At 48.1% G+C, this 27,604-nt stretch overlaps 2 protein-coding genes and 1 non-coding gene across 8 annotated transcripts; 2 read left to right on the forward strand and 1 right to left on the reverse strand.

The window, feature by feature from the left end:
• Nucleotides 1-1,144: 1,144 nt before the first annotated feature.
• MYORG (myogenesis regulating glycosidase) lies at nucleotides 1,145-8,383 on the forward strand. 2 transcript variants are annotated; one of them, XM_024560142.3, is made up of 2 exons: nucleotides 1,145-1,276; nucleotides 4,586-8,383. In XM_024560142.3, exon 2 carries the CDS (start codon nucleotides 4,659-4,661, stop codon nucleotides 6,801-6,803), a length of 2,145 nt encoding a protein of 714 aa, XP_024415910.1. In that variant the 5' UTR covers nucleotides 1,145-1,276; nucleotides 4,586-4,658; the 3' UTR covers nucleotides 6,804-8,383. The 2 variants fall into 2 exon arrangements, with proteins under 2 accessions (XP_024415910.1, XP_024415911.1); XM_024560143.3 differs by having other exon boundaries at nucleotides 1,147-1,276; nucleotides 4,529-8,383.
• Nucleotides 8,384-8,885: 502 nt separating this feature from the next.
• On the forward strand, nucleotides 8,886-9,049 carry LOC112304636 (U1 spliceosomal RNA). Its single transcript, XR_002974768.1, has one exon. It is a non-coding gene; the product is annotated as a U1 spliceosomal RNA (small nuclear RNA).
• A 5,590-nt stretch (nucleotides 9,050-14,639) lies between these two features.
• Nucleotides 14,640-27,360, reverse strand: NUDT2 (nudix hydrolase 2). Of its 5 annotated transcripts, none has more exons than XM_045195226.3 (4): nucleotides 27,211-27,355; nucleotides 17,783-17,805; nucleotides 17,145-17,322; nucleotides 14,640-15,213 (listed from the first exon to the last, which is right to left on the reverse strand). In XM_045195226.3, exons 3-4 carry the CDS (start codon nucleotides 17,269-17,271, stop codon nucleotides 14,888-14,890), a joined length of 453 nt encoding a protein of 150 aa, XP_045051161.1. In that variant the 5' UTR covers nucleotides 17,272-17,322; nucleotides 17,783-17,805; nucleotides 27,211-27,355; the 3' UTR covers nucleotides 14,640-14,887. The 5 variants fall into 5 exon arrangements, with proteins under 5 accessions (XP_045051161.1, XP_045051162.1, XP_024415890.1 ...); XM_045195227.3 differs by lacking the exon at nucleotides 17,783-17,805 and adding an exon at nucleotides 25,398-25,523; XM_024560122.3 differs by lacking the exon at nucleotides 17,783-17,805 and having other exon boundaries at nucleotides 27,211-27,360.
• Nucleotides 27,361-27,604: the final 244 nt, after the last annotated feature.

A 27,604-nucleotide genomic window follows, 5' to 3' on the forward strand; every position in this document is an offset into this window, starting at 1 on the left:
CATCTCAGTACTTACCTTAGGTGCCCCCGAGTGCCCTCCTGACGCACAACATATCCACCGGGAGTCTGCATCTCCTCCACCCCAGAGCCCAAACTAATAGGTCCACCTAGCCATGCAGGGAGTGCCCTCCAGCTAACATTTCTCCAGTGTCTCCTAAACTTAGGGGTCCTCACCCCAGCATCTTAATGGACCCAGAATCCTCCACTCTGCAGTCAGAGCCCTGTCCCTATACCCATAGCTCTTGATTTCTACTCCCAGAGTCTATCACAGCCTCCCAAAAGCCTATATTCAGACACCTTGCTGCCCTCCCCCAACCAAGTCAAGGGGTCTAAAACAATTTTGGAGGGTTTCATGACCAAGAAATTTCAAATTACAAAACAAAGCTCTGCTTCCATGTCCCTCAGGGAGCAAGGGATGGAGTGTTCTGGAATCTCTGGGTACCCCACTCCTTCCTGGAGCGGGGATTTGGCAGGGCATGCCCACTTCCTCGAAGCACAGGAATCTCCCAACAGTTGTCACTAGTGGGTGGGGGCAAAATACCCAGGAGAAGTCAGTCTTCTAGGTCCCTAACCTTGACTGCTGCTGTTTTGGACTGGTGGAAACCTCCCCTCTGGTGAAACCAAGATACCTCGGTGGGGTCCTTGATTGGATCTGCTCTATACTGAGCCGCTGAGATTCTCCCGGTATTCCGCTACCCTTTTGCCCTATGGGAAACTTTTTTTCATATGGAAGAACTAATGAGAAGAGTGTTATACCAAGAGGGCCTCTACCTGTCCAAATCTGGATGGGAAGGAATCCCAAGGGCCAGCTCTGCCCCTTTACCCCGCGTCTCACTCCTTCTCATACACATCCCAAATTTAGCCTGGAGGTGCAAGAATAACCTTGTACATCTGTTCCTTCCTCCAAAACTACATTTCCCATCAGGCCTGGAGAAGAGCCCCGCCTCCAGGCAGGGGTGGAGCCGAGAGGCTCAGGGCTCGTGGCTGCCCTGAGTTACCCAAAGCTGGACGCCGCGAGCAGTAGGGAGAAGGTGGGGGCCAACGGGGAACGGCCTCGAGTCCGCGTGACAATGTGGGAGGTGCCAGGGGCGGGGCTGGACTCGGAGGCTCCGGGGCAGTGCTTAAGACCTGGGCGTGACTGGACAGCCAGAGGGCGGGGCCTCAGCTGTCGGCAACTGGGCAGTGCTCTGCTCCGCGCCCCTGCAGCTCAACTCCCGGCTAGCTAGCGTGGATATCTGCAGGAGCCTTCCTTCTCCGCCACTTCTGGGGTCACTGCCGTGAGTGAGCCCAGGAAGAGAACCTTGGGAGGTTTCTGTGGGAGCATACATCCTTAACTTTCGCACCTAACCGCTGAGTGGGTGGGGAGAGCCAGGACACCTGAGTGACCGTGGTTTCCATTGGGAGACAGGTCCCTTGACCTCAGTTTGTCCCTTTGGATTTAGTAGCTGTTGGGCGGGGCTCTGGGGTGGGTGTGGAGTATTACAGGCTGTGGGCGCAGTTACTCGATTCCCCTGGATCCCGCAGCTGAGCAGGGAAATGGGCTGGATCGAGTTGCCTTTGACATTTCCGCACATTTTCCTGGGAACTGTGTTCGACAAACCACAAAGCTTAGAATGGCCTCCCCTCAATTGGCCGGTCCGGGCCCTCCCCCTCATACCCGACTAGCGCCTGGCAGCCAAGAATGAGGTTGAGTGTCAAGTGGGGAGAGGCTTGGCTAGGGCCGACCCCACTGGGTTGTGGTTGGTCTGATGGCGGAGGCGGCAGATTACAGGAGTCTGTAGCGCCACCGTTAACACGGGAACCACTGTTCTTCCCACACAGCCCGGGTACCAGATACTATTAAAATTGTCCCTTTCCCACCCTCAAGAATCCTTCCTGGAGCAACCAGCGGCGCCAGCCCTTGAGAAAACAGGCCTTACCATGCCCACACCCACTTAATGGAAGCCTGTCCCAGCCTCTTGACCGCAGAGCTCCTCTCCTCTGCTTCATTCAGACAGCCTGTCAGACTATTATCTCCCGCCTCCTAAAACTTAGGCTAATGGAGGGTTAAGCTGGCTTTTTGATTTTGGGCAAACTTGCTACTTGGGTGACTTCAAACAAGTTCCTTTTTCTGATTGGGCCACTGTTTCCACATCTGTACAATGGACGCTGTAGCTATGTCTCCTTTTCGGCATTATTTTTAGGGTGGATGCTCTGGCATTTGGGAGACCAGCATGGGGCCTGCATGGAGTGGGTGCTCAGGCCTGTGGGCTACTGTCCTTCATTGAAGAACTTTGGAATCCTAGAAAGTTAAGATTCTCAGAAATTAAGTGTGGAAAAGGCTTCTGAGGTCCCTTTGGCCTCTCCATGCTACCAGGGTCATGAGGTGGTCTAGTATAAAAGTTTTGAGCACGAGGGGGTCCTATTCAGATATGGACCTTTTCTCCTTATTCCCTTAGCCCCCAGAATGGGGCCTTGGTTGTCTTGAATGGATGCATATAAATGTATAGCCACTCTGGCATGGGCCACTTAAGGCCTTCTTTGGGTTCTGTTTAGATTGAGGGCATCAGTTAATAAGGCTACTGCCTGCATTTTCCAGGAGAACTTTTCTGAACTGCACCTACAGGAAGGGGAGTCCATACTGGGTGGGAAGTCAAAAAACTAAGCTATGTGGGCTGAGAGGAAGGGAATAAGAGGCTGTTCCAGACCAGCCAGAACTGGCCAGCTTAGGGGATGGGGGGCAGAGAGCACAGAAAATGAAGCCCTGAGATAACAACTTGGGGAGGGGAAGTGTGGGGAGTTTGACATCTGGAATCAAAATTCTGATCTATGTCTGGCATTCTTAATAGTCTCTTCATGGGAGAGTTGGGGGAGGTGAAGATACTGAACAGTTCTGGCATCTACGGGGAAATTGTGGGGGACTTAGAAACAGACACTGGCATCTGGGAGGAGACTAATTACTGTTTGCTAGTCTCCTTCTCTCCTTCCCCCTAGCTGGTGCAGCTGCCTGGCTGGCAGTGTGTATGTCTGTGTATGCACCTGGCTAGGGCTATTTCTTTGCTGGACTCTTCCCTGAGGGCTAAATCAGGAAGGGTCAGTGGCCTTGAACAGCAGATTGCAACACACACATTCCTCAAATCTATGTTTCCCTGCAGGCATGTTTGGATGCTGAGCATGCAGCATGTGAGAGCATGTGTGTGTAATGTGTGTGTATGTGCGAGGTGGGGAGGAGGTCTGATCCCTGGAGAGCTGGTAGGTTGAGGAGAGATGTTGGCCTAACTTGGGTGGTTGAAATCTCCTAAAGCAGGTGGCCTGAAGGATTTAGGGTGGGGAAGAAATGAGCTTGGGTCATTATAGGATAGGCCTGGTTGGAAATGGAATCAGAAAGACAGATGAGACCACGTCATGCCTTGTAGCTCAACTGCAAAACTTACACTTCTGAACTTCATCATGAGGGTCATGAGAAACTCTCTAAATTAAGAAGAGATGTGGTCTGATAACTTCTTTTTTTTTTTAGAGGTTTTATTTATTTTTAGAGAGAAGGGAAGGGAGGGAGAAAGAGAGAGAGGGAAACATCAATGTGTGGTTGCCTCTCATGTGGCCCCCACTGGGGACCTGGCCTGCAATCGAGGCATGTGCCCTGACTGGGAATTGAACCTACAACCCTTTGGTTCACAGCCCACACTCAATCCACTGAGCTACACCAGCCAAGGCTGATAACGTCTTTAGAAGGTTCATTATGCTTGCTATAAGCAGAAGGCATTGTGGGAAGGAAGTTGGGGGCAGGGAGGTCTATAGGGGAAGTGTTGAAATAATACAGGGGAGAAAAGACTGTCCAAAACTAGGGCAGGGGCAGCAGGACAGTGAGTGATTGGCAGAGACAAAACCAGGTGGTAGCTGGACCACAGATGTGGTGTTGGGAGCAGAGCAGGAAGGTGGGTAGAGAAATGGACTTGATGAACAGGATGGAATTTGAGGACAAAGTTGGGGAGCGAGAAGCCACCATGGCACCTGAGCCAGGCTCCTGACCCCAGCCCTAATGTCTGAACCCAACCCTGCCTCCTTCCAAACCAAGCCCTAGGACTGATGTAATCTCCATATTTAATCTGTATTCTTTAAATTCCATGCCTGAGCTGCTCCTTTCTTTCTTCTCACCCCTTATGGGGACAAGGAAAGTCATCCTACTGCCCTGCTAAAGGTCTCAAGGAGCTGACTGAAGCATGGCCACATCTCTGGGACACCAGGTCCCTCCAGATCCCTCCCGTTCTCTTCAGCTGGAACTGCCCCCATGTGTGATCCCAGGAGGCCTCACATTCTGTGATCTGGACAGCTCCCTGACCTTGTCTGGTGGTGTTTCTTCCCACAAAAATGGGATGCATGCCATCTGCCCCTCCCCATTCAGAGTCCTGACTAATTTTGGCAAGTATCAGGGCCCTTGAGAAAGGTTAAGACACAGATTGTCCTGGTAAATCTCACCTTTGTCATTTCTCAAGCCATTAATTCCCAGAATACACCTTCCCAAAATATACACCTCTTTTTTCTCGCTGCAGCAAATGGAGATACTATGGAATGAGAAGGTCAGTTCCACCTCTCTCTTCTCCTTCCAGACTTTGGCAGACCAGGTTCAGATGGACTTTGTCAGGTGGCCCCACTACTGGCTCCTTCCATAACTGAGGGCTGATGCCCCAAAATCCTCCAGAGAAGAGCAAGGCCTACCCCCGCCGACGCCCTGGGCACGACACAGGTCGTGAGAGACCCAAGGTTGTCTCAGCCACAGCCATGTACACCTTCCTGCCTGACAACTTCTCGCCTGTCAAGCCCAAGCCATCAAAAGAGCTGAGGCCGCTGCTGGGCTCAGGGGTGCTGGGGCTGCTGCTGGTGTTAGCCGCAGTGGTGGCCTGGTGCTACTACAGCGCCTCTCTACGCAAAGCAGAACGTTTGCGCGCGGAGCTGCTGGACCTCAACCTTGGTGGCTTCTCTATCCGCAACCAGAAAGGCGAGCAGGTCTTCCGCCTGGCCTTCCGCTCAGGTGCGCTGGACCTTGACTCCTGCAGCCGTGATGGCGCCCTGCTGGGCTGCTCTAGAACAGCAGATGGGCGTCCACTACACTTCTTCATCCAGACTGTGCGACCCAAGGACACAGTCATGTGCTACCGTGTGCGCTGGGAGGAGGCAGCACCGGGCCGCGCTGTGGAGCATGCCATGTTCCTGGGAGACGAGAGGGCGCACTGGTATGGTGGCGCTGAGATGAGGACCCAGCATTGGCCCATACGGCTGGAAGGCCAGCAGGAGCCACAGCCCTTTGTCACCAGCGACGTCTACTCTTCCGACGCAGCATTTGGAGGCATCCTGGAGCGCTACTGGCTGTCATCACGTGCAGCTGCCATCAAGGTCAACGACTCAGTGCCCTTCCACCTAGGCTGGAACAGCACAGAGCGCTCACTGAGGCTGCAGGCACGCTACAATGACACACCCTACAAGCCACCAGCCGGCCTCCCCGCAGCTCCAGAGCTCAGCTACCGCGTGTGCGTTGGCTCAGATGTAACCTCCATCCACAAGTACATGGTTCGGCGCTATTTCAACAAGCCATCAAGGGTGCCAGCACCCGAGACCTTCCGGGACCCCATCTGGTCCACGTGGGTGCTATACGGGCGCGCAGTGGACCAGGACAAGGTGCAGCGTTTTGCCCAGGAGATCCGCCAGCACCGCTTCAACAGCAGCCACCTGGAAATCGACGACATGTACACACCTGCTTATGGTGACTTCGACTTCGACGAGGTCAAGTTTCCCAACGCCAGTGACATGTTCCGCCACCTGCGCGACACTGGATTTAAAGTCACGCTCTGGGTGCACCCATTCGTCAACTACAACTCATCATCCTTTGGCGAGGGTGTGGAGCGAGAGCTGTTCGTGCGTGAACCCACGGGCCGGCTGCCCGCGCTGGTGCGCTGGTGGAATGGCATCGGCGCGGTGCTGGACTTCACGCACCCGGAGGCCCGCGACTGGTTCCAGGGGCACCTGCGGCGGCTGCGCTCGCGCTACGAGGTGGCCTCCTTCAAGTTCGATGCAGGTGAAGTCAGCTATTTGCCACGGGACTTTAGCACCTACAGGTCGCTGCCAGACCCCAACATATGGAGCCGGCGCTATACTGAGATGGCGCTTCCCTTCTTCTCACTGGCTGAGGTCCGCGTGGGCTACCAGTCACAGAATATCTCATGCTTCTTCCGCCTGGTGGACCGCGACTCGGTGTGGGGCTATGATCTGGGACTGCGCTCGCTCATCCCCGCCGTGCTCACTGTCAGCATGCTGGGCTACCCATTCATCCTGCCGGATATGGTGGGTGGCAATGTGGTGTCTGAGCGCACAGCGGGTGGCGGCAATGTGCCAGAGCGCGAGCTCTACGTGCGCTGGCTGGAGGTGGCCGCTTTCATGCCTGCTATGCAGTTCTCAGTCCCACCCTGGCAATATGACGCTGAAGTGGTGGCCATCGCGCACAAGTTCGCCGCACTGAGGGCCTCGCTTGTGGCACCACTATTGCTTGAGCTGGCGGGTGAAGTCACTGACACTGGCGACCCAATCGTGCGCCCGCTTTGGTGGATTGCACCAGGCGATGAGACAGCACACCGCATCGACTCGCAGTTCCTTATCGGGGACACATTGCTGGTGGCACCAGTACTGGAACCTGGCAAGCAGGAACGTGACGTCTACCTGCCCGCTGGCAAGTGGCGCAGCTATAAGGGCGAGCTTTTTGACAAAACACCAGTGCTGCTCACCGATTATCCCGTTGACCTGGATGAGGTAGCCTACTTCATCTGGGCATCCTGACCCAGCCCAGGATCCAGGGACCCCACAGTTCTAACCCAAGTCTTTTGCGCAGGCCTCTCACCCTCTATTACAACCACACCGTGTATCCCCAGGGAGTCCCCACCTCTGTACCACCCACTGTGTGGGTGCTGACATAAATGTGCTCCACCCAGCTCCCGTAGGGCCAGGGGAGGGGGCAGTGAAGCACAATCCTAATGGCCCCCTTCCCTACACACTCACTCCATCTGCAGGAACCTTTTCCATGAGGTGAGGGTGAGTGAGCTTAGAGGAAAAAAGTTAGTTCCTGTTACACATGGTTGGGTTTTAAAAGCACACAAAAAAACCCCTCACCCTTTATCCTGGCCTGAGTGGCCATCTTGTCCTTTTGAAGTGGGCACTTGACTCTCTTTAAGGTCCCAAAATAGACCCCTGCCACACTTAGAAGAAGGGTACAGTCTTGGAATTGGAAGCCGGGCCCTGAGTTCCCAGCATTGGCCTGAACTGTGGCTGACCTGCTTTCACTGGAGCTGGCAAGAAGGGAGAGGGGTACTTGGCCAACTGACAAGGAAGCAAGAGGTCCCCTCCCAGAAGACAGGAGGACTTGTTTCAGCACAGTGCCATCATCACTGTCCCTCATTTGTGAACAGGCTCCTAACACTACACTAGCCCACCTGTGCACACATACACACTCGGCCGTGGGCCAGGGCCACTATCCAATGGGTAGAGACTTGCAAAACCATGCAGGCTAGACTTGGTGCCTTAATCCAAGAACCTTTCTCTGTGTGTGTGTGTGTGTGTGTGTGTGTGTGTGTGTGAGAGAGAGAGAGAGAGAGGCGCAGGCATCATGTGTCTCTGGATCTGCAGAATGAACACAACACCCCTGAGACTAGATAAGCCTGGAGGGAGGGGGCAGGGAGCAGATTTGAGGCTTTGATTGTTGACTTGTCCTCCCCGCAGGCGATGTGCCTGGGATTTTGGTAAAAAAATGAATAGCCCTTCAAGATTCCTTAGCTGCCTCACTCCCTGCACATGTGGCAGGGTTGTGGCCTAAAAGGAAGAGATATCCTTATTCTGGTGGTGGTGTGCTTCAGCACACAAACTACACAGGTACATCTCCACCTGCAAATATACATACAGGGTAAGGTCTTTCACGTCAGCTATTTTCCCTAAGAACAATCTCAGCCAGAGTGAGTTTTTTTCTGACTTTGCAGTTGAGTCTGGAGAAGAAGTGGCTTGTCAGAGTAGAGAGGTCAAAAACAGGGCAGGGCTCAGCCTCCTTCCGCAGCTTGGACAGCAGAACCAGTCCCTCAGCCCTAGAGAATGCATCCCTTTGCCCGCCCCTCCACCCCTCTATTTTCTCTGTGCGAAGAATGCCTAATGAAAGTTTAAGGGTACTCAGTGTTGCCCATCTCCAGTGCTGATTCTACCAGTCATCAATAAGCTGTGTGACCTTGAGCAAGCTGTTTAACTTCCCTGAGCCTCGATTTCCTCTTATGCAAAATGGTGATGATAATGCCTACCTTTCAGGTTGTTGTGGGAATTATAAGCACAGATTTATGTAAAGTGCCTGGCACAAGTAGGTGCTCAATAAAGGTAGCTATTATAATACATACTATTTCTTGTTTTCTTGCTTAAAAACAAGGGTTTTTCCAGGCCCTGGCTGCCAGCCCAACTGGCTTCCTATGGGCCTATGTGACATCCTCTTTCCAAACCTCTGTACATAGCACCCACTGAGGCCTGAGTTTGTAATCAAAAGGACACTGTGATCCAGGAGAAAGGCAAGAAAAGACATATCTGAAGGTGGGATGTTGGGAGACAAGATTCCAGGGTCCCCAGGAGATGGGAAGTAAGTAGAATTAGCTTCCTTCTCCCTTTTGTCAAGAACGCATATCAGTTGGTACTCAACCATGAGCCTCCCTGGGCCCTGGTGCCCAGCCATGTGCTAAGGAGTGATCGTAGACTCAGGCTGGGTCCTGGAAAGTTCCCTAAATGGCTGAAGAGCATGACTATGTCTTGAATGGCCCTCCAGCTTTCTATGCAACCTGAAGCCAGTTTACCCAACCTCTTAAGCCTTGGTTTCTTCATCTTTAAAATGGAATGTCAGTGCTTCCCTGGCAAGGGAGATACCATGATCACAAAGGTGGTTTTCCCAGGGCGAAGCTTATCCAGTGCACTTCGGATGCTCTGGCCCCTGCCGTTTTCCCAAATGTGGGAAACTCAACTGCATAATTTGTGGTAGTGGGGGACTGAGTTTGCGATCTCCCCTAAGGAAAAATAAAATAAAGTGGAATATCTAGGATTCATTAAGATGTGTCTGAAAAGCACTTATGCAAAAATTGACAAAGAGTAAATGCTCAATGAATGGTAGCTCCTATGAACTCTTATTTAAAAAAAAAAAAAAAAAGAACAAAGAAATGTTCTACCTACAACCTGTGCTGTCCAATATGGCAGCCACATGTGGCTTCTCAAATTTAATTTTAAAATTAATTAAAATTAAACAAAATTAAAAATCCAGTTCCTCGAGCATACTAGCCATATGTCAAGTGTTCAAAAGCCATGTGTGACTAGTGGCTAACATATTGGACTGTTTAGATTATAGAACATTTCAATAGTTGCAGAAAGTTCTATTAGAGTCCTATGAAATAGGGAGGGATAAAGTAATCTGGAAGGGAGGAGGAGTACCCTTTAGAAAGGCATGGAGGGCAGGCAGCCGCATTTCACAGCCTCAGTGGGGGAGGGGCACCCCATGCCCTGGGAACACTCCCTGTGGGGGGGGGGGGGGCGGGGCCAAAGGGAAGAGTGTCCTTGTCTGGCCAAATTCTAGCAAACTGGCCTTTGCTTTGTGATATGGTTTCTAGTCTGGCCCCTGCCATTGGCCTGATTATTCACAAAATCACAGATGAAAAACCTGAACCACTAAGAGAGGAGGGCATTGGCCTGAAGTCACACAGGAGATTTGCAACCAGTGTTGACTGGAACCTGATGTTCTGCATCCAGACGCCTAGGACATCCCACCTAGCATTCACCTACCTGCCAACAGCATGGCTCTGCCCTGGCCTGTACAGCTCCAAGGATGGGGAGCCAGCTGAAATGTGTGGCTCTGAAGCTGCCACCCAGTGAACCTGATTCTAGGCGAAGAAATATTTTCCCTCCCTCATAGACACCAAAAAGAGAGGTTCAAGTACTTGAGGTGGGGGTGGGAGCTGGAACGACAAGAACTGTGAGAAAGAGCTGAGTCTTGGAGACAAGAGGAGGGGAGGGAAGTAGGCTGGAAGCTACCTCTACCCCTATTCCCTAGGATGCCAGGGGCTCTGGCCCCCTCCAGCCTTGTCCAATCCCCCAGCCCTGCCAACATGTCTTGCATTCCAAATTTATCTCTCCCTCTCTCTCTGAACATCTGGATTGGGGTGGGGGCTACCCCTCCTCCATGGAGATTTCAGCAGCTTTGTAATGGACAGAATCCCTCATTGGTCTCCCCTTTAGACCTGGGCTGGTGGGGGGGGATGTTGATATAAAGGAACGGGAACCCCCTTCTCCAGAGGTAATGGGGAGGGACTGCATGGCCACTACAGGAAATCTAGCACTGGGGCCTAATGTCCTCATTCTGTGACCCTGTGCACCCTAAGAGTCTGCCTCAGTTTCCTTTCCAATACCATATGAATCAGCTGAACCCTGGCCAAGCCCCTTCTCTAAGACCAAGATGTGAATTTCCTGGAAGGGTCTTTGCCCTTGTTTCCCCAGATTTTGGGTAAAGTGTCTCTCAGCTTGGCTGACTCCAGAGCAAGTCTTCCTCTGCTGGTTCCCCTCACTGAGCTTTCTAGTCCCTTCTCCCCTCCTCAAGCCCAAGGCCGGTGTTGACCTCTCCATCCCCTGCTTTAGGTCACTGCTCCATGTCAGGCCTTATCGATTCTAGCCTAGACCACTGCAGTGGCCTCCTAACTGTTTCTGCTTTTTGACCTTTTAATCCAATCCACATAGCATCCAAGGAAAATTTTTTTTATTGTTGTTCAATTATAGTTGTTCCCATTCTTCCCCCATTGCTCTCCCTTGCCCTGCCCCCCACATTCATTCAACCCTTCCCCTTACTGTCTTTGTCCATAGGTCCTTTATACTTGTTCCTTGACTTAACCCTTCCCCTTCTTTCTCCCATTATCCCCCTCCCTCTTCCCCTCTTGTCACTGTCAGCAAGGAAATCTTTCTGAAATTTATTTATTTCATTTAGGAAAAAAAAAATCAAGCTGTGGTGTTCAAGGCCTCTAAGATCTGAATCCTCCTTGCACCTCTGTTTCTGTTTTGCTCGCACGCACACACACACACATATAAACATATTTTGAAAAGCACTTCAAGAAATACTACCTTCTGTTCTGGGAATAGCTGCACAGCCCATCGCAGCAAGGGGCAGCCTTCCTAGACCCAGGCCTGAAAAAAACTGCAGTGGCAACTGGGTGATTTCCTTTCCTGACATTGTCTGAGTCAATGGGACTTCTCTGACACCCTCCCCTCTCTGGCACAGCCCAGCTCCCCAGGAACAACCTGGTGTTTATCTTAAGGCTAGCCATTTACTTCATTATGCCCAAGAATCTTTCCAGCAGCTTGAGAGGAGGGGAGAATTCTTTCTTTTTTCCAATGTATTTCACCATTTTAATAGAAGGGAAAACAGACTTCCTCTGCTTTTTAAATTGAGCTATAATTGACATAGCATTGTATTACTTGCAGGTACACAACATAATGATTCAATATGTGTGTATATTACATTGCCACAGTGAGTCCAATTAACATTTGTCACCATTCATAGTTACAAGAAAACCTTTTTTCTTGTAATGAGAACATTCAAACTGTCAGATATGCAATACAGTACTAACTATAGTAGCTATGCTGTACCTTACATCCCTATGTCTTATTCTATAACTAGAAGTTTGGACCTTTTAACCCCCTTCACCCATTAAGGGAGGGGAGAATTCTTGGCATTATGTGGCAAGCCCTGAGTCTGGCTGAGGAGTGAAGCTGGGGGAGAAATGAAAAGGAAGAGGAGGAGGCCCTGTCCCTGGGAGTTCCCAGTCTGAAGAACAGGAAGAGGTTGTGCCTCTGTATTTTGTTTCCTTGTGCTGTTTTTACCTTCCTAGCCACCTTTCCCCTCCTCAGAGAGCCCAGCTGGAAATTTCCTATTACACAATCCTGAGCATGAGATGGACTGGGAGGGGAAGGGAGTCGAAGGGGGGCACAGGTTGGGAGGAAGGGAGAGAACAGGTTTCTCTGGGCACTTATAGCATAGTGTCAAGGTGGCAACAGCCCAGCTGGTGTGGCCCTCCTCTACAAAAGAAGACACACTGGGCCACAGACTGGACCCATGGAGAAATCAGCCCCTACTTCCGAACACGAGGGACGCAGCTGGGGTCCTATACCCATACAAGTATTTCAACTGAAACTCTACCATTAAAACTGCCATTATATTAGTGGGGGGAGGGGAGGTTTGGGGGTGGAGGGATTGAGCAAAAAAGAAAAAGGACTCATGGACATGGATGACAGGGTGGTGATTGCTGGGGGTGGGGACTAATTGATAATGGAAAAAATATATAATAAAGATTATATATTTTAAAAAACTACCACTAGGTCCTGGCTGGGTAGTTCAGGTGGTTAGGGTGTCGTCCCATTACTCCAAGTTGTGGGTTTGATCCCCTGTCAGGGCACGTACAAGAAGCAACAAATGAGTGCCTAAATACATAGAACAACAAATCAATGGCTCTTTTTCACTCCCTTCCTCTCTCTCTTAAATCAATCAATAAAGTTCCTTATAATTAAAAAAATAACTGCTATTCTAACTGTATTCTTTTGGGTCTTCAATTCAGCAAACAAGCCTACTGTGGGGGTGTAAGGTATTACTTTTGGGGATCAAGAGGGCATTTCGGTTTTCCAGAGCTTCTATTAAATTTCCCTAAAAGGGGGCAACTTAAGACCATGTTGGTGGGGATTAGTCCATTATGTTTTCATCCTGGGGTGGGGTGGTGGAGGTGGCAGTGAGAAGAACAGGTGGAATTCCAAGAGGAGCCTCTTTGGGTGTGGGTGGAGGAACAGGATCGTATTTATAGGATGGGTGGTTATTAGGAAAAGCTTCCAGAAGATGCTCTGGATCTTGGAGGGACTCAAACTAAAGGGGAAATTGTGGCCTCAGCCCGACAGTTCTTGAACAAGCCCAGCTGGACAGAAGCAAAGTGGTGGTGACAACAAAGCCTACTCCCCTGTCACATCCCAGTCTGGGTCTCTTTCTCTCACCCTTACCCACCCCCCATAACATGCCCCAGTCCCACCCTGTCAATTCTTCCTGTAAATCAAGCTACTAAGTACAATTTATGGTCTATCCCTTCTCCAAAGTACCTGTGTTTTAATGGAAAACTCTGTGAAGCCCAGAGTAATGACCCCAAAGCCATACGAGATACTCTGAAGCAGAGTCTTTCCTCTGGCACCCATTCTCACAGAATCCCACATTCAGGCAACTGCCAGGGCCATCTACCTTCTTAAGCTTCAGTTTCCCCAACTATAAAAATGAGCAGCAAAAGAGGGTCATTTTCCTGGTCCCTTCCAACTGCGACATATGAGGTCTTAGTATTTGGAGATTCCATAGCCTCCCATGCTGAGAGCACAGGGCTGGCCAGCCTTTGTTAGGAGGCAGCTTGTCTGTGGTTTGGCACCACTGCCCGGCAGGCATTTATTAAATCAATGGGATGTGGTCCCTGCTGGCCTAGAAAGAGAACATTAAGCTCCAAAAACTTCCTGCAGCAGGCCTCCTCCTTCAGAGTGCTGCTCAGCGGCGAGGAACCAAACCATTCAGGTCTCTGGCGGGGCTCCAAGATCCTGTTCACTAGTACTTTTGCCCTGTCTGCACGGAGAACCAGTGACTGAAAACATCTGGAGGCCTGCTTAAGACCTGGACCACTTCTCTCTCCCTCCTCTAGGAGTGGCAGTTCTTGACCCTGGTAATCTGGGTTGACCTTTACCAATGACCCTTGCCATCCAATCTTCTGCACTTCATTGGGCAACAACCCTCTTTAATAAAATCCACATGAACCCAGCTGCTAACAGCTCCTGGAAGGGCGATAGGATCTAACACCTGCCCTGCATTCCTTGAGCCCTAGTAGCAAGGGAAAAGAGGGCTGAGACCCAACTCTTGCGCCTCTAAGTCTTCCAGTTCAGTTGTGGAGAAAGGGAGTAGGTGGGAAGAGAGAAAAACCAATGATGAAGGATTGCTAAGGGTGGAGAAGGCAGCTGCAGGCGAGGAGCGCATACGTGCAGGGACAGGGCTGCTGGGTGGTACAGCAGAGCAGGACCTGTCGTGTCTCAGTCAGTGACCTCAGTTAAGGCTGACAAGGACCATGCTGACTCTGGGAGGCAGGACTGGGCCAAGAGGTTGGAGTACATGTGTCACTATCCTGCTGGTGGCCCATAGTGGCCTGTACCTCTTCTCCCTGCTGTGACCTGGTTGTCCCAAAGTTCTTTGGGTCTCTAATTATTTTAGAAAAAATTTGCTGAGCACCTACAACACGTGTGCCTGCTGCTGGGAGAGATACATGAGTGAGCAGACCAGACCCCATTCCTGTGCTCCAGTTCCACTCCCCTCATATCCTGTCTGACTACAGGGAGAAAAGTCTCAGTGGGGGTGGGGTGAGAGTGCTTGGAGCTACAGAGGCAGGAGAGCACCCCTGGCAGTGTTGGATCTCGCTTATTCTGACTCCCTCCCTTAGCTTCTTTGGGGTACAGAGCATGGGCACAAGATTTCCTCTGGCTACGGTCAGAGCTCCGATTCACTTTAGTGTTTGTTCTTCTCCCACCAAGAGCAAGAGTCGAAGAAATAAAAACAACTGGTTAAAAGGACAGAGAAGCTGCTTGAGGTTTATTAAATACAAGGATGTACATTTTTAAAAAAAATCCTACTTTGCCTGCCTTTCCACCCAGGTAAGATTTTTGCTTGCTCTCCTCTGAGAGTCCTTAGCTGCTTTTACTAACTTATCTGCTCTTCGCTATGATGAGCCAAAGACCAGCACAACTTTCCTCAGAGCTGACAGTGGGTTCATCTCAGGAAGCCCTCAAAGATCCCAAGGCAAATGACCATTTCAGTTAGCTGGGGCCACTGTGGAGCAGAGAAACTGGTGTCCTTCTTGGAGCGCTGCCTTCATTTCCTCGAATTGAGCCAACTGGCAGGCCTCGTCCAGCCCCAGCCAGCGGTAAGCTTGGTGCTCGTGGGAGAGGCGGATCTCCACATTGCCGTCCTTCACCTCTGCCAGCCAGTAGATGACTGTTTTGGGTTTCTTCCTGGCCACATAATTGAGCTGCCTTCTGAACCCCTCAATGATGGTCAGCTGGCTTGCTTTTAGGCCTGTTTCCTCTTGAGTCTCCCGCAGGGCTGTTTCCAATTCATTTTCTCCTGGTTCCACATGGCCTAGTTAGGAGAAAAGAGAAAGAGGGGGGGGATAATCTTCAGAAAAGCTGGATTTTCCAGGTTAAATGATTTAAAGATGGGATCTTCGGTGACTTTTCTGGCTGTTGCTAGGGTAAGGGGAGCCTAGAGATTGGCATCCTAACATGCTTAGGAATGGGGTACAGGGCAGGTAGTGTCTGGCTCTGCAGTGTCTGGAAAACCCCACCTCCCCACCCATCTTCTCCACAGAGAGTAAAACAGACCATGTGTTTGGCAAGTCTGGTCTAGAATTCTGCTTCTTTGATGGTGAGAGAGATGGTCTCCCTTAGACCTGTGCTTTCTTATTCTTTGGAGCCCTCCCCATCCCATATTCTCAGGGACACCTTTCCCTTGGAGACCTTAACGTGATTTTCCCAAGGGGCAGTCCCATCTTGGCAAATGGGAGCTAGCTGAAGAGGGAGCACTTTGCCTACAATCCACAGTAAGGAGTTAACACTGTCTGCATCTGGTCTCTAAAGTCCCAGGGCCAACACACAGGCTCAAAACCATGCACTGCGGCACCAGCAGCTGTTTCCAAGTAGCTATCAAGGCTTTTCCAAATTGTTTTCATCTCTATAACTGAGCAAGACCAGATTCTGGTTTCATAAGGAAAGTCCTGATGGGAACTTAGACTAAGGACAAGCTGAGAAACAGTTCTAAGAAAATTTGTTGGCAAGACCCGAACCCAAGCAGACAGCTGCCAAGAAACTGTTGTAGGAGAACGTGAAGCTCTGCAGACTGGGAACAGCTCTCAGCTCCGCCTCTAGGCCCTCCTGCAAATTCTCGGTGTGCCCGGAGGAGCCAAGAAGGATGGGGAGGGGTCTGGCAGCCTCTGTCAACACACAGCTCCAGCAAGTTGCTGGGGGCCTCCTGGTTCAGGAGCTCACGGGGAGCAGGATTTCTGAGCTGTTCCCTTCTTGGTTCAGAGATAGGGCTATATCCTAGGCTTCTTCCTTCCTGGGGGTCCTCACAGTGCTGCCCTGAGTCAGCTGCTCCTGCACAGCTCTGACAGAACGCAACAAGCAGTTTGGACTTAAACCATTCTAGCTCATGACTTCTGGAGAATTTTCTCTGTATGGAATCTCATATAGAGCCATGTACACAAGGACAGGTAGGTAACGCATCCAGGGGTGAAGGTGAGGGGGATGCTGATGGTGACAGAAATGACTCTGATTCAGGATGTCTTACCTTCCCTCAGAAGTGTGTGGGAGTCTCTAAACACACCTTCCCAATATCAGCTATTCAGCATTCTGCCCATCAATTTTAACAGGGTAACTTCTCCCCCCAGGTCCAAGCAGGAAAATATTTGGAGAGGTCCTCTGAAATCTTTCAGTGTAACTTAGGTGATCAGGGGACTAGTGTGACTATTCCTGTTCATAGTATTTGTGACTCTTTTGTCCCTTTTTTCATTTTGTTTTTCCCTAGTGAAATTCAAATGTGCAAATTTTATTTCCTCTTCTCATTTCCTTGTTTTCCTCCACCTCTGGATCCTTGTTCACCTACACCTGCCCCCCACACCCCCACCCTGCTCCCTCTGTCTGGGGGTTGTTCACTCTGAGCTCCTCACCTGTCTCCCAGTAATGACTTGACCCCAAGGACGCCAATGCCCAGCCTAGTGCCTTTCCTCCTTCCCAGCCATTCATGAGAGGCTGGTGCTGTGGTGAATGATATACACACACAAGCCCCAGGTGCTTCTTCTGTCCCGGGATTCAGTCACGGAGTTCTATTTCCAGCTCTGCTCTGGCCTAGCACGAAGACCTGGTATGTAGAAAGCATCAGGGGCTTCTACCCTAACCCCACACTCTCCTGCTGCACAGTCACTGGGAAGCATGACTTGGGGGAGGCCTGGCAGGGTGGATTTCTGAATAATGCCTGGCACTTTCCCAAGAGCCAGCCCCTCTAGCTCCTCGTACCTTTAGGAGGAGTCCAGTGATGAATGCCATCCGATGCCTGCAGCAGTAGAAACTCAATTGCAGTGTTGTCCACCTTGGGAACGGGGCATCTTCGGAAGATGATCAAGCCACATGCTTTCAGGGCCATGGTCTGTTTGAGGACTTAATAACCCAGAGCAGCCAACCGTGACCTCATCACCTACAGAAAAGGCAGCATGCCAAGAGCCACTGGGGGGGAACTAGGAATCAGAGAGACAGGCCTTTGTAACTGCAGGACCCTGGCCCCACCCTGTGAGTGTGGCTCTATCCCAACCCCTCTAGGTCTCCCTGCTAACACACAGGGCTGATGTGTGTGTTAGGCCTTTAGCCTAAGTCTCTGGAGCAAAGAGATCCCAACAATGTGGAATCTGATGGCTCAGAGGGAGTCACTTAGGAAAGGCAGCTTGGTGTATACATTTTTGTTATTGATTTTTTTAGGCTTTTATCCACGTTTTGGAAGGTTAAACATTCACATGGTTCAAAATTCAAAGTTCAAAAGGGCATACATAGTAGAAAGTCTCCTTCCCACCCCATCAAAGGCAAACTAGCATAGTGGTCAAGGTTGAATCTAGAGCCTGGGTCCAAGTTCTGGCTCTGTTCCTTATTCACTGTATAATTACCTTGGAAGCCTCAGTTTCCTCACCTGCAAGACAGGATAATAACAGTTCTATCTCAAAGGGTGGCTGTGTGGATTACATGACTTAACTTCCGTAAAGTGCTTTAGAACAGTGCCTGGTATGTAAATAAATTTCAATATGCATAAAAAATGTCTGGAAAGATACACATCATTAATAGTGTTTCCTGGAGGATAAGATTATCAGAAGACTTTCACTTTCTATTCCACTTATTTCTGTATTGTTTGTATATTTACAGAGAACATTTACTATTACAATCAGCCACATAATAAAGACTAAATTTTTTAGCCTTTTCCACTTCATGTAGTCTTTCTTCCACTTCAGAAAAATATATCGACGACCACAACAAAAGAGAAGAAGAAAGAAGAGTAGAAATATCTGCAGAAGTGAAAAAAATTCAGCATCTGAGGGGGGGCATGTAATCAAGGTAACAAAAATATAGGAGATGGTTTATGTAAAGCCCTGCTAAAAGAAAAATTTGTGTCATTTATTCATTCAATAAATATTTAGTGAGAACCTACTATGTACAAAACATTGTTCTAGGCCTTTGCCCTCATGCAGTTTATATTCCAGTGTAAGAGGCAGACTTTAATCAAATAGTTAAGCAAACTAAAAAATAATTGCCAATAAGGTATGTGCTACAAAGGAAAAATGTATGATGGGCAACTTGACCTCGTCTAAGGGATCAAGGAAGGATTCTTAGAAGAAGGGATGTTTGAGCAGAGAATAAATGATGAGTAAAAGGTAAGCTGGCAAAGGGAAGGAGGAGAGAGGTGTGCTCCAGGTGGAAGGAACAGCATGGGCAAAGGTCCTCAGGTAGGATGGTAGAACTGAAAGAAAGCAGAGTAGTGCCTCAAATGCAGCAAAGCCTGGGAGAGTGGTCCATACAGGAAGAGGCCTGAGTCAGCAGGGCCTCATCTGCAAGATTCCAGGGCCAAAGAGCGAGCTGCTATTCCCAGACAGCAGAACTAATTATAGAGAGGGTGGCTGGGGAAGGAGCTGATAGTCTCTATGGCACCCCTGTTGGTGCTCAATCCAGATGAGCCTGCATCGTCCTGACTCATGTGGATCAGTTGGTTGGGCATCCCCCCTCCCCTACCCATCCCCCCCACAAAGCAAAAGGTTCTATTCCTGGTCCACAGTCGGGCCTGTACAAGAGGCAACCGACTGATGTTTCTCTCTCACATCAATGTTTCTCTCCCTTTCTCCTCCCTTCCCTTCTCTCTAAAAAAATAAATAAATAAAATCTTTTAAAAAAAATTACCTTGCATCTATTGAAGGCAACCTGTTCCAGGGCAATTCTGAAGACTACCAACAGAAGGTAATGTTACTCTAGGGCACAGGTGGCAAACACAAGGCTCGTGGGCCAAATCCGGCTCTCCACCTTGTTTTATCTGGCCCGACACTTTGTTTCTACCCAGTGGCAGCGCTGAGCTCCTTGCCCCTAGTTAAGGAGTACTGACATTTATACAGTCCTAAAATTACATTTGGCCCTTTGAAGGCAACCATGAGGCTGATGTGGCCCCCGGTGAGAATGAGTTTGACACCCCTGCTTTAGGGAATAGCGGTTCCTAACCAGAAAACCAAACACACCTAACACTGAGGTCTTTCGAAACCTTTCTAAACTTGTAACGAGAATTTTTAAGGATAGGAAATAATCTGAAAAGTGGTTTCTGGAATGGTCTATGCTATCATGTATTGTTGGTGAGAGAATAAATTAGCATATCCCTACAGGAGGGCAATTTGTTTATGAATACGAAATCACAGCACATTCCCTTGCCCTGGAAGGGTTGCTCATTTGGTTGGAGCATCATCTTGATACGCCAAGGTTGTAGGTTCGATAGCTGGTAAGGGCACACACAAGAATCAACCAATGAATGCTTCTCTCTCTCCTTTCCCATCCTCTCACTCTCTAAGATCAATAAACTTAAAAAACATTTAAAAAATCATAATGTATTCCTTAGATCCAGTAATTCCATTTCTAGGCACTCTGATCCATGTAAATACAGGGTCTGGCAGAAGTAACACCTGCTTGAGTATGGTTGGTAGGGCAATAATATGGGTGTTATCATTTATAGATTTAATTTGAACATTTCACCTAATATGTCATATGGTGTGCTTGAGTCTGCTACTGTTATGTTACAGAATTACATGCTTACAATTTTGCAATAAAAAGGGGTGTTATTTGTGCCAGGCCCTGTATGTATTCAGATGCACATACAAGGATGTTCATTACAACTTTGTAATATCAAAAAAAAGGCAAAACAAATATCCATCAATACAGGAATAGTTAAAGTGCAGTATATCTGCATGATAGAAAAGTTATGTGTGCTCTCTCTTTTTCAGAGCACACCCGTGCCTTTCCCTCTTTCATCCCCCTCATGGCTTATATCTCTCTCTACCTCTTTCTCCTAAGTTCCAAAGGCCCTTCTATTACCTCTATAACTTTCTAAATAAGCTTTCTCTTATAGTTAGAAAAAGAAGGAAAATTATGAAGCCATAAAAAATGAGGTAGAGCTAAATATTCTGCTTGTAAAAAGATTTTCAGACATACTAAGGGGAAAAAGTATGGTTTAGAATAGTATGTATAATGTGATACTATTTGAGTTTAAAAATTCATATTTAAACAGGTAGCAGGCCTTAGTGAACATTTGTGTTTTGTTTCCCTAGTGTCCCTATTTATGCTAAAAACTTTCCCCATTCTGGAAGCCAGAAACAAAGGTTTCAAATTATTGATTCCAGGTATAGTCAGAACCAGGTATCGGACCCCATTCCCCCTCTCCCCTGTAGGCTCCATCAAGAGGCTCAGGAAGTATTAGCAAGTTATAAGGGTAGGGCACCTTACCCCTGCCTCAGGTGGAGTCTCATGGAATAAATGTTAGAATCCCTAGATAAGCCTTGGAATCCAAGACTACAGGGCACAGTGCCCTGCTGAGGACGGGAAGTCCCAGAGCATTCCTCCATACCACTGACATCACCGACATAGCATAGGGAAACAAAGATGGGGGAGCCAAGAAGACAGGCCTGAGGTGGCCATGAGGAGCCAAAGGGGAAAGGGGAGCAGGCCAATATTTTCCTATGGGGAGCGGGCTTAGTGGAGTGAAGGGCATACCCTAGCAAAAATGTATCTTCAGTAGATATCAATGTGTAGGAGTGACAACATCTAAAAACTGGGCCAACAGTTCATCTCAATGAGACCAGAAGAGCTCTGATCGAGAGCTAGGATTAGATCACAGGTGGCAAACATAGGCCTGTGGGCCATATCCGGCCCGGCACCTTGTTTCTACCCAGTGGCAGCGCTGAGCTTTCACTTAACTGTTAAGAAGTAGTTACATTTATACAGTCCTAAAATTACATTCAGCCCTTTGAAGGCAACCATGAAGCTGATGTGGCCCCTGGTGAAAATGAGTGTGACACCTCTAGATTAGATGTTCTCTTCCTACCTATGCTCTTGACCCATGGAAAGAACAGATCTAGAAAGGCAGAGCTATCAGTCCTTTCAATTGCTTGGCTTGGGCCATTGGTTCTGTTGAAATTCTCCCTCCTTCCCCATACACATAACCTCCTGCTCATCCTTTCAGAAGCTCAGATGTCACCTCTTCTGTGAAGACTTCTGGCTTCTAATCACCCCATCTTCAGGGCCTTTCACGTGGCTTGAGTAAATTTCTATGATATGGTTTGATGAGAGAAGCCAAATACTATGAGCAACAGAAAATTGAGGATTTAGTATATGATTTAAACCTTGTGCAATTATGAAAGTTGAGGGAGAAATCCATGCAACCCTATTGCCTCTGCATCTGGAGTTGGGCCTGAGGTCTCTATAACTCAGACAAGGCCAGTAGTTGGGAAGGAAAGCTATCTGTGGAGGACAGCAAGGAAAACTGGAACATGAGAGAACAAATCAGGACCTACGCAAGGACAACTGGAACTCATGAGGACAAACTGAAACTTGTAACTTCCTTTCACTGTCTGCAAGCTCATAGACGCAGGTGACTTGAAAAAGCTGGAGCTCCTGGCCACAGAACTGAATGTACACCTGGCCCAGGATTCAAAATAACTGAAGGGGGAGATTCAGTGGAGCGGGGGAGCTGTAGGCCTTGGTGCTGTCGCACATCAACAATATGAGCCAGCAGATCAGTGTCAAAAGGTATGCACTGCCACCATGCCTGGCATCCTGCCCTGTCCTTCACAGTGTGATGGCAGCTACTACACTTCAGCTTTCCAAATCTTGAGTACAGGAAGGGAATCCTGGGAAACCTTAGCTAAGTGGACACAGTACAAAACCACCACAAGCGTGCATACCTAGTATGGTAAATCTCTACAGCTTTGGCAGGGAAGAACCAAACCATGAGCTCTGTCTCCTTGGGACTCAGCACAGCAGCCCTCAACAGATGTTCATTGACTCAACAAAACTCTCTCCCACCCCTCACTCAAACAAATGCTCAGGGTATGTCCTGGGAATTTGGGAAATAGCCCAGTGTTTTTCTAAAGTGTCGTTTACATAAAAGTCAATGGAGCTATTGTTGGGGGTTTTCTGTTTTTTTGGGAGCCCACAGAGCTGAAACTGTCCTGGGGTTTGAAAGCATCTCCATTCCACCCCCCACACCTCCCCCCTACACACACACACACACACACACACACAGACTCCAAATGATTTCAAACCTCAGCAGGTTAAAGAACACAGAATGCGATATGCAAATATGCCTGCAGCCAGGATCACGGAGGTGAGAACGCCAGGATGACAGCAAATAATTCACACTTCAGAAAAGTGACAAAGTGCCTTCGGTGGTTAAAGGAACCTGAAGAACAACAACAACCTCTCTCAATGTCATCAGAAGGTTCCAGAAGCTAAGGAAAAGTGCTCTTGGCTTTCTCTCTATACACAACTCCTTCTCAGCCTAGAAGGTTCAGGATTTAGGTGTCAAAAAATAATTCACAGATTAATGGTTAGACTGATGTGTTGTGTTTCAGTATTTTCATCAAATGAATCGGAGTGCTATTGCAAGCACAGCTCAATCTCAAAGCCCTCAAATATACCTTTAGATACAGAGAGAGCTCCCCAAATCCTCCCCCAACTTGTATTTCAGTCTAAAATCCCTTTAGCAGAAATGTTTCATGCCACCATCCTATCAATTAAGCATCTACACTGTGCCAGCTACACTGCACTGTGCCGGTTCTTTACATGTATCTTTTTTTTTTTTTTAAATCCTCACCCGAGGATATGTTTATTGATTTCAGAGAGGAAGGGAGAAAAACATCAATATGAGGGAGAAACATTGATTGGTTGCCTCCCACACGTGCCCCGACTGGGGATCACACCACAGCCTAGGTATGTATATGCCCTGACTAGGGGTCAAACCCGCAACCTTTCGGTGTACTGGACTATGCTCCAAGCAACTTAGCCACCTGGCCAGGGCTACATGTATCTTTTTTAATGCTCAAGACAACTCTTCATGATAAGCATTATTATTTTCATTTTATGATGAGGAAACTGAGATTCAAAAAGGTTACAATAATTGCTCAAAGGCATAGTTGGTCTGCGAATGGTGGGATTTGAATCTAAGTAAGCCTAACTCCAGAGCCTATATATCCTTTCCCCTTATACAGCTTTCCCTGCCATGAAAGAGCAGGGCTTGGAGCACAAATGGCCCTGAGAGAGGACACACAAGTGATTTATAAAATTACTTCCAATCCCCAAATTCCCAGTCTTTGATCTATACTCATATGGAGAATTCTGAAGGTGTCTGGCTAGAACAGAACAGGTTTTAGTTGGAGGGGAGTGTAGAAGAAGGCTTGCCTGGTGCCCAAAGACAACTCTGGAGGGGTAAAGCATAAACCTGAGTCTCCTAAACTTTGCCTCTCTATGCCTCCTCTGCTTTTTCATGGGAAATAGGAACCTAAAACCACATGTTCAAAACCACGCCCTGTAGCCTGGGGGTTCCCAAGTACTGAGTGTTGGAAACACCCTTGATGCTAGTCTTGGACAAGCACCTAACTTAAGGTGCTGGTGTCCAGAAAATTTGCCCAGGCCATTCCACCATGAGGAGGGCCACCTCTGCTGGCCTACAGGCAATTCTGACTACTCAGCTTTCCCTTACTTCCCACCACATAATGGTATTTTCTCTAATTCCCTTCTTCCCTTTCAAAGGAATGGACAGACATGAGCAGTCCATCCATGAATAAAGCTCTCCCTTGTAACAACAGCAAAAAGAGAAAAGAAAACAGAAAAGAAAAAAGCCCCTAACTACCATGACTACATTGAGACAAAGAAAATGTTCCTTCAGCTGCACCTTTCCTTGGACATCTGCCACTTTCTTTTCTCACAGAGACCAAGCTGCTGAGTCATCTTGCTATCTTTGCTATTTGGCTGAGGGAGGAAATAGATTTCACCTGCAATGAAATGAATATTGGCTTCTAGGATGAGGCCAAAGTCAGACAAGGTTGGGACAAAAATCATACCTAGTTGAAGGGAATCTGTTAAGTGGCCTATTAGTGCCATCTGCTGTACGATTCTGGAAAGCAAGCATGGGAATTCTAATATTAGAGACTGAAGGGATTCATTTAATAATCATCTTACATCTGTTGAGTGTGTCCCATGTGACAGGTAGTGTGACAGGATTGAAGAGTAGATATGAAGCTGAATACTACAAAGCCCCTGCTTTCTAGGGGTTCACAGCCTAGTGAAAGTGGGATACTTAGACACGTTACCAGTGTATTTTGTGTATCATACAGGTATGTGTAAGATGGAAAGCTAGCAAAGAAAAAGAACTGATTATCTTTAGGGCAAAGGGATACCCCAAAGGGATTTTGTTTTATTGTTGTTCAATTACAGTTGTCTGCATTTACCCCCTACCACTGACAAAGAGATTTTGAAGGGTGGTTAGAAGTTGACCAGAAAAATAAAGGTGGAGGTAAGGAGCACTCCAAGCAAAAGCATGAGTGTGGGCAAAGACCCTCAAGCACAAGATGACATTCCATGGCTAAACAGCTTAGTTTTTATTCTGCAGGCAATGAGGGGCCTTTGACAGCGATGAAGGTTATAATACGGTCAGACTGACATTTTACAAAGACATTCTGAAAGAAAGGAAAGTGGACATGGATTACAAGAAAGGTGGAAATGAATTAGAAGGAAAGACTGGAGGCAAGGAGACCATCAATTACAAGCCTGTTGCCAACAGTCCAGATGACAAATGATAGAGTTACATTAAGGCAAAGGCACTGAGAAAGAAGGGATGAATTTGAGGGATATCTCAAAGAGCAAATCAACACTATTTGATGTTTCCGTGTGTGTGTGTGTGTGTGTGTGTGTGTGAGAGAGAGACAGACAGACAGACAGACAGAGAGGCAGGGAGGAGGGAGGGAGAAAGGCGTTTGGTTTGGGTGACTAGGTACAAAAGCAGCAGGTAGAGTAGGGAGTAGAATGTAAGCTAATGATTTCTGGTTTGGACAAGTTGAACTTAAAGTGTTACAGACTAACCACAAGGTAAATTGACATATGGGTCTAGAGTTCGGTGACCTTCTGATCCCATCTCTTCATTTCCCAAGGTGGAAATTTTCATTAGAGAAAAATTCTCTCATAGTAGGTACCTCTGCGACCCACCTCACTCCATTTGGGGAAGTCTGCCTGTGCATCTGGTATTCCAAGCATTTTCAATCTCTTACAGTCAGGAACAGCATGGCTCAGCACAGAAAAGCATGGCTGGCTTTGCAGTGAGAAAGATCTAGTCTTTAAACAGTTGTGTTACTTTCAGGAAAATATTAACTGCTCTAGGCCTCATTTTCCTCATTTGTAAGATGAGGATAATTCCTACTTTTCATTGTTGTTGTAGAGTTTAAAATAATGTATACATAAGGTCTGACATATCAGAAGTACTGAATATATGTCACTCTTATCCCTCAATCAGGGGTAAGAAAGGTCAGAAAGATCTTTATAAAAGATCAGAAAGCTTCTTTATGTTGCTTTAAAGGCACACTCTTAGCTTTTATTGATAGTTGAATCAAGAAATGGCTTTTCATATTTTCTGCAAAACTGCGGGTGAACACATCATTCATCACACCATGTATATTCCTTATGTAAAAGGTCTCACAAGATAAATTCCTTTTAATATAGGTACTAAAAAGAAATTTCACTCTTTTGAATGGGTTGTTTCCTTAGTTATTAGTTATTTCTTCTTCTTCTTTTTTAAAGATTCTATTTATTTTTAGAGAGGGGAAGGGAGAGAAGTATCAATGTGTGGTTGCCTCTTGCACACCCCCTACTGGGGACCTAGCTGCAACCCAGGCTCATGCTCTAGTATGGGAATCAAACCAGCAACTCTTTGGTTAGCAGGCAAGCAATCAATCCACTGAGCCACACCAGCCAGGGCTAATTACTTGTTATTTCTTTAACTGACAAGTTTGGGGTTAAATTTGGTACTCAATTACAGTAAGTCTACTGGCCCTTTGGCTAATGTATTTGTTTCTATTATGAAGTTAATAGCTACCAATTTTTGAAGAGTTACTACTTGCCTGGCATTGTGCTAAGTGCTTCACCTGCATTATTTCAATTAATCTTCCCAACAACCCTCTGAGGCACAGGTGGCAAAAACAAGGCCCTGGGGCTGAATGCGGCCCTCCACCTTGTTTTATCCAGCCTGCAACGTGTTTCTACCTGGAGGCAGTGCCGAGCTCTCACTTAACTGTTAAGGAGTAGTTACATTCATACAGTCCTAAAATTACATTCAGCCCTTTGAAGGCAACCGCAAGGCTGATTTGGCCCCTGGTGAAAATGAGTTTGACACCCCTGCTCTAAGGCATTACTGCCATTTTTCAGAATAGCAAAAAGGAAACTATGGCTCAAGAGAGGTGTCTGGATAGTAACTCAAAATCAGGTCTGCCTGACTCCTTACATCACTGCTCTAAACCTCAACTCTATATTACCAGTCTACATTTGGCTATTCGTTTGCATTCAGTTTACTTTACTTACGTGTATAGCTTAAATATAATAACAAATACATAGGGCCCAAACCAGGTCAGAACAAAGACTAAGGAAGTGATGTTTTAGGTAATGAGACTCTCGTATGGTTTTCTTTCTTTCTGCTATACTTGCCACAATATTTTCCATTCAATAAACGAAGCAATTAGAACACATAAAATCTTTTTTGGGAAGTAGGCAGGGATTTAAATTTTAAAACAAGGTAAAAACTGAGGCCCAGGGAGGGGAAGATATGATGGGTTCGGGCCGCGAGGCCCTAAACCTGGGAACACTCTGGGATCACGGTCACCCATCTCATCACCACTCGGAACTGGGCAAGCAAAGCTCAAACGGCATTGAACTCTCCCCTCCCTCAGCACACAGAAAACTGAGGTCCTGCAAGCGGCTGGGGCTCGGTTCGCCCACGCCTCACTGGCAGCTGGGCGGACGGCGCACGCACCTTTGACCCTGCAGCGACGCGTGATCAGTCCGTTGCAGTGCCTGAGCCTCAGCTGCTCCACGGAGAACTGAACCCAGAGCGCCCACTCTAAGAATACTCAACCCCAGCGGAGGAAGGCCGGAGACTCGCGGACCGACGGGAAGTACCTCGACCAATCCGGAGAACGCGATTGAGCGTTGGGTGACCAATAGTATGAAGGAGAAGGATCATCGACCCGCCTCCAAGGTGCCTTTCTCTTACTCAGAACATCGCGAGATTTTCACTCAGCGGAACGATTGGTTGAAAGACGGAAATTGAGAGTAACGCCCACTGATTTTTTGGGTCTCTGATTGGTCTCTTAGAGGAGAAGACGGCCAAAATCCACGAGATCCCTGGATGCCCATTGGGGGACAAT

Source organism: Desmodus rotundus, chromosome 1 (genome assembly GCF_022682495.2).
Source record: "Desmodus rotundus isolate HL8 chromosome 1, HLdesRot8A.1, whole genome shotgun sequence".
Lineage (NCBI taxonomy): Eukaryota > Metazoa > Chordata > Mammalia > Chiroptera > Phyllostomidae > Desmodus > Desmodus rotundus.

What these genes read in the sequence shown, in the direction of transcription:
- NUDT2 (XM_024560122.3), bottom strand. Translation starts at nt 17,271, where the DNA reads ATGGCCCTGAAAGCATGTGGCTTGATCATCTTCCGAAGATGCCCCGTT. An exon ending in TCACTGGACTCCTCCTAAAG is followed by an intron (nt 15,214 to 17,144) that starts GTACGAGGAGCT and finishes TCTCCTAACTAG; the next exon opens with GCCATGTGGAACCAGGAGAA.
- MYORG (XM_024560142.3), top strand. Translation starts at nt 4,659, where the DNA reads ATGCCCCAAAATCCTCCAGAGAAGAGCAAGGCCTACCCCCGCCGACGC.